This window comes from Acanthamoeba castellanii (assembly GCF_000313135.1).
Source record: "Acanthamoeba castellanii str. Neff unplaced genomic scaffold scf7180000084564, whole genome shotgun sequence".
Lineage (NCBI taxonomy): Eukaryota > Discosea > Longamoebia > Acanthamoebidae > Acanthamoeba > Acanthamoeba castellanii.
In genome coordinates, this window is record NW_004457617.1 from 110,909 (window position 1) to 115,998 (window position 5,090).

Consider the following 5,090-nt stretch of genomic DNA (forward strand, 5'->3'; position numbering starts at 1 on the left):
CGTGGACTCCTAGACGCACATAGTCCCTGTGTTGGACCAGGTGAGCGCTGTTACCAGCGTTCTTCTTCAGAAAGAGACCACACAGGACCGGGGTGGAGTCCACAAGAGGCACCACGGCAGCTCTTTCAGGTGGCGTTGAGATGGAAGTAGGACTGCGGCACCATCTGGCAAACGAAGGCATCCAGCGTGGTCTTTCCATTCATACAGGTCCTTTCTTTTGTGGAGCTTTCCAAAGAAACTTGATGCTTCATTATTTAATAATAGACCATCGTCTGCATTTCCGTTTTTTTTCTTTCACGAAAACATGAAAGGAAAAGAGGGGTAAATGGAAGAAGATATAAAAAAACAAAATAGAGCAGCAACACACCAAGACCCCACCTTTACAATGTCACAGATAAGGCCTCAAACACCCTTCTATCCCTTCTTCACCACAACAAGTTTTCTGGTGTAGCACCCTCTCAGAAGGCAGCAGAGGTACTCACCACATCCTACAAAGGATCACCCAGGTGTGTGTGAGATTGAATGTATCACATTTGATAGCCATTTGCTGGGTCTTGAGCCAGCAGTGTATTCAAAGTGCTTATAGTGTAGGGTCCTCCCACCCATCACACCACCAACAACATGGCCTGGCCCATCTCACCTATGTCATCCTCACCAGCTTGGTTGTGCTGCTGGCCCTCACTGTCTCTGAGGCCACCAAGTGCCTGCAGAGTGTTGTTGCATTTTTAGTTTCTTCACAGTAAAAAGTGCATTGCTCACTGTTATTAAAATACACTCTCATTGTCATGCTGCTCCACAAGTGCCCCCTGGAGCTGCTGGATCTGGTGAGCAAGATGGATATTGCCATTGGTGATGTGATTGAGGGCTTCCTCTGTTGCTGTCAGCCTCTCTGTCACTGTGAGCATCTGCTCTGTCATAGAGGCTAGCTGCTCCTTAGCAGTCACCAGCTGCTCAATTGTCTCACTCAGCCACTCATTTGTCTCACTCAGCCACTCATTCTCTTGTGCCCTCTTACTCCTTGCTGACCTGAGCTCAATGAGCACCAGGCCAACCAGCTCCATCTTGTCCTTGAGCTGCTCCCTTGTTGCAGCTAGCTCCTCCATTGTCATCTGCAGCTCTCACTCCAATATCTCCATCTCCATGCTCATCCTCACCATCTCTCATTCCATGGTTATGAAGGCCCATTCAGCCACAGCTCACTGTGCAGCAGCCTCATGACAGAGGCGCCTCAACCTTGTGGGCCTTTTGTTCCTCTGTGTACTGTCTCTTAGTCTTCTTCCCCATCATACAATCCACCACACAAGCTGGTGTGGCCATCCAAACACCAGAGGGGGGTGTGTGTAACTGAAGGTGGGGGTCAACCCCCACTTTTGCCCCCTTAGGCATGTGGTCAGGAGTGATGTGGGAGGAATCAGTTCTAAGCTGTATCATTGGGCAGGGACCTACTCCAGCCATTTTGTATGGGGGTCAAGTTTTCTGCCAATTCCATGATTCATGAATGGTGGAATTGAATGAAATTTGGACCCCCAGAGCATTTTGGCTGGGTAGGTCCCTGCCCAATGATATGACCTAACCCAAAGAACCCATCAACCAGCAACAATAATAACATTGACCAACACTTGTGCCAAGCATGGTGAGCACAAATGGTGGTGGAGCCTTTTCTTGGTGTGCAAGGTTGGCAAAGTGTGGTGCTTGGGTGTTGGCAAATTTGGTGCTTGCTTTTGTCTGGGCAAAGTGTGGCACTCTGAGTGCAGCATGGGCAAAAAGTTGGGTCACTCAGCCACTGCAGCATGGGCAAAAAAAGTTGGGTTGCTCAGCATGATGTCTCTTTTTTCTTTGGGGTGTGTGTGTGTTTGGGCTTTCAACTTTTTGTGTGGTGATGTTGTTGTTGTTAGTCAAAATCATGGGTTGAGTGAGTTGGACATGTAAAAGGACTGTTGGCAAAAGGGGTGGCTTGAGAGTTGGGGCCATGGCCAGGTTTTGATGTGTTTGTTTGGCCTGTGTGGTGGTGGGGTTTTGTGGCAGGTGGTGGCAGCAAAAAGGGGGGGGGGGCATGGATGCCAGTTGGGTTGAGTTGGAGCAGTCACATACATTGGCACTCCAAGCTGAGCCAAGCCAAGCCAAGCTGAGCCAAGTAGAGTCAAGCCAAGTTGAGTGATTGTGCTGAGCTTCATTTTTTTTTTGTGCAACTAGACTGGCATCTATTTTGCATGGGCATGGTGGCAACAATGGCAGCATGGTGATGGCAGCAAAAGTTGGTGGCATGGCGACAAAAGTTGGTGGCAAAATCAACTTTTTTGCCATGGCCCAACTTTTGGGGACAGCCTCACTTTTCATGACAACATGGTCAGCCAACAAACTCATTTTCTGTTTTGTCAAGCCATCAAGAAAAAAAAGTTGGTGAATGAGCAACACAGCAAAAAGTTGGTGAGAGTGACATGGCAAAAGTTTGTCAGGTTTGGCCTGGCTCAGTTTGGTGGTCAAAGAGAAAAAAACATGGGTTTTTGAAACAATGGTGGTGGGGTGGGCTCAGACAAAGACCATGCAGTGAGAGAGGGGTGGCTGCAGAGTGCAATGCCATGGCAGTGTCTTTGGTGTGCATGGTTGCCTGTGGTGGGGAGGGTGACAAAAGGTCAGGGGTGCATTGTTGATTGTTTGTTTGGTTGGTTGGCTACAGTGACAGCAAAACCAAGAGCAAGAAGGAGCAAACAAATGGAGGATGGGGGGAGGGGCAAGCAAGTGAGTGGGCTAGCAAACTGGGGCCTGGTTGTGGTGTTTGGGTGTTTGAGAGTGGGCAGCACTGGTTTGGTTTTTCCTTTTGGTGTGGGTTGGTTGGGCAAAATGGCCCAGCTCATGGGGGTTGGCCAAAGCATGGCAATGGCTGGGGAATGTTTGGGTTGGATGTGTGGCAGTGCAATTTGAATGACTTGTTGTTGTTGTTGCTGTCATTGTTGTTGTTGTGGCTAGTCATGGTGTGTGGCAATATGGTCTCAGTCATGTTTCTGCTGTGCTTGGCTGAAATGACCAAAGTCATGGCTTGGGCAAGCAGGTGACAGTAGTAGCAGCAGCAGCAGCAGCAGCAGCAGCAAAAAAACAGCAGCAGTCAGCAAGTGCTCAAGGCTGATAGAAGGAATCAGCAACCAACAGCCAAACCAAAAAGGAACAAACAACAACACACAGCAATGACACCAACCAGCAGCAGCATTGTGCCAACCATGACAATGGGGGACTAAAGATTTGTGGCTCAGTGCACAATATGAGCAAACATGGCACTTGGCTTGGACAAACAATGGCCAATGCAAGATGGGGCAAACTTGGTGGCTTCATAGTGGCAGACTTGGCCAACACAACATGGGCAGACTTAGCCAACACAACATTGACAAGCTTGGCACTCAGCATGGTGGCAGACTTGGTGTGCAACATGGGAAAGTTTGGCAGGCAAACTTGGTGCTTTGTAGTGGCAAACTTGGTGCTCAGCATGGTGGCAGACTTGGTGCTTTGTGGATCATGTCAACTTTTGTGTGCTGCTTGTTGTTGGTGGCAGTGGTGGGTGGTGGTGGTGGTGTCATGATTTGATACACCAGAGGCCAGTGCTGGCGTGGCTGCCTCAATATAATACAAGGTAGTATCCCAGTTTTTTGATATGGTCATGTGGTTGGAGAGTGCAGTTGTATCAAGATGCCAGGTTATATCCTGGTTTTTTAGTTGATGTGACACATTTTGTTTTGAAGTGTGCAGCTGCATCAGACAGCAGTGGCAGTGGTGGCCATGGCAATGATGACAGTGTGGCATGGCCACAGTGGCAAAAGTTGGCAACATGGCCAAGGCAGCAAAAGTTTGGCAGCATTTTTTGAAAGGCCCAACTTTTGGGGAGAGGCTTCACTTTTTGTGACAACATGGTCAAGTGACAAACTCATTTTCTGTTTTGTCAAGCCATCAAGAAAAAAAAAGTTGGTGAGATGGCAAAAGTTTGTGTTGTGGTGGCCAAAGTTTGTGGTGTGGCCTGGCTTGGTTTGGAGGCCAAAGAGGAAGAAAGACAGGTTTTTGAAATGATGGTGGCAAGTTGGGTGTGAACAAAGAGCATGCAGTGAGAGAGGGGCAGCCATGGAGTGCAATGCCATGGTGGTGGTGCTGGTTGTCAAAGACATGCATGGTCAATGATGCAAACAAAGAGTGCTGAAACACACATTTTTTTTTCATTATTGGCTGCTGCTTGGCCACAAACAAGTCATGATGTTTTCTGTTTTTTGTCTTTTGGTGAGTTGTTGTTTTAGGGGAGGCTGACAGCACTGCCCCTCATGACATGGCTGTGATTGTTCATGACCTACTTTTGTATATATCATTTTGAAGCTGAGGACTTGGTCTTGCAAAGAAAAGGTTTGAGGCCAAAAGGATGAGGTACAAGTGATATATATATCAAATAAGCTCTTTGCTTGTGGATCAGTCAGTGGTGGAACAAAGGCTGCAGCAGCAGCAACAGCCCTGCTGCTAAGTAAAGTTTGACTTTTGTAAAGGTGGGTATTTTTCTTTCTGTTTTCTTCTTGTTGGGGAACTGTTCTTGTCTTTTTCTCATCAAGGAGTTTTCTTTCTTTGCTTTTTCTGCAGGAGTTTGGAACATGTGTCTACAAATAATAAAAGCACCAATCAAATATAAAGAGGAGGATGCTGCTCCTCAATCATTGTTGCCAAACCCTCAACACCACCACTACTACTACTACTATCAAGAATATGGAAGCTCAGCTGCGTCAGAAGTACTTCATTGCTGAGGAGAAGCTGATTGCCAAAGCCTGCTGCCCAGTACATTATCACCCATGCCTCCCATCATATGTGTATGTTTCTTTTTGATCTCTGACTCTCTCTCTCTCTCTCACTCTCTTGTTCCAGCCCAGAAGCACCCCAATGGGAAGACTGTTGGCATTTCTGGAGCTGATCATGATGAAATCAAGCAGCAAATCCCCAGTGTTGAGGCTTGGCTAGGCAGGAAGTATAGGAGGGACCTTGGCCAGGCCAGACCTGAGGTTTGAATCATTTCTCTCTTCCCCCCCACCCACCCCAACACACACACACATACACACACTCATAACAAAAAA

At 47.6% G+C, this 5,090-nt stretch overlaps 1 protein-coding gene across 1 annotated transcript; it reads left to right on the forward strand.

The window, feature by feature from the left end:
* Positions 1–4,728: 4,728 nt before the first annotated feature.
* ACA1_035790 (uncharacterized protein) lies at positions 4,729–5,018 on the forward strand (the record flags this gene model as incomplete). Its single annotated transcript, XM_004348703.1, has 2 exons — positions 4,729–4,797; positions 4,890–5,018. Coding segments are annotated over 2 exons (198 nt in total), but the record flags the coding sequence as incomplete, so codon positions are not given.
* Between the last annotated feature and the right edge of the window lie 72 nt (positions 5,019–5,090).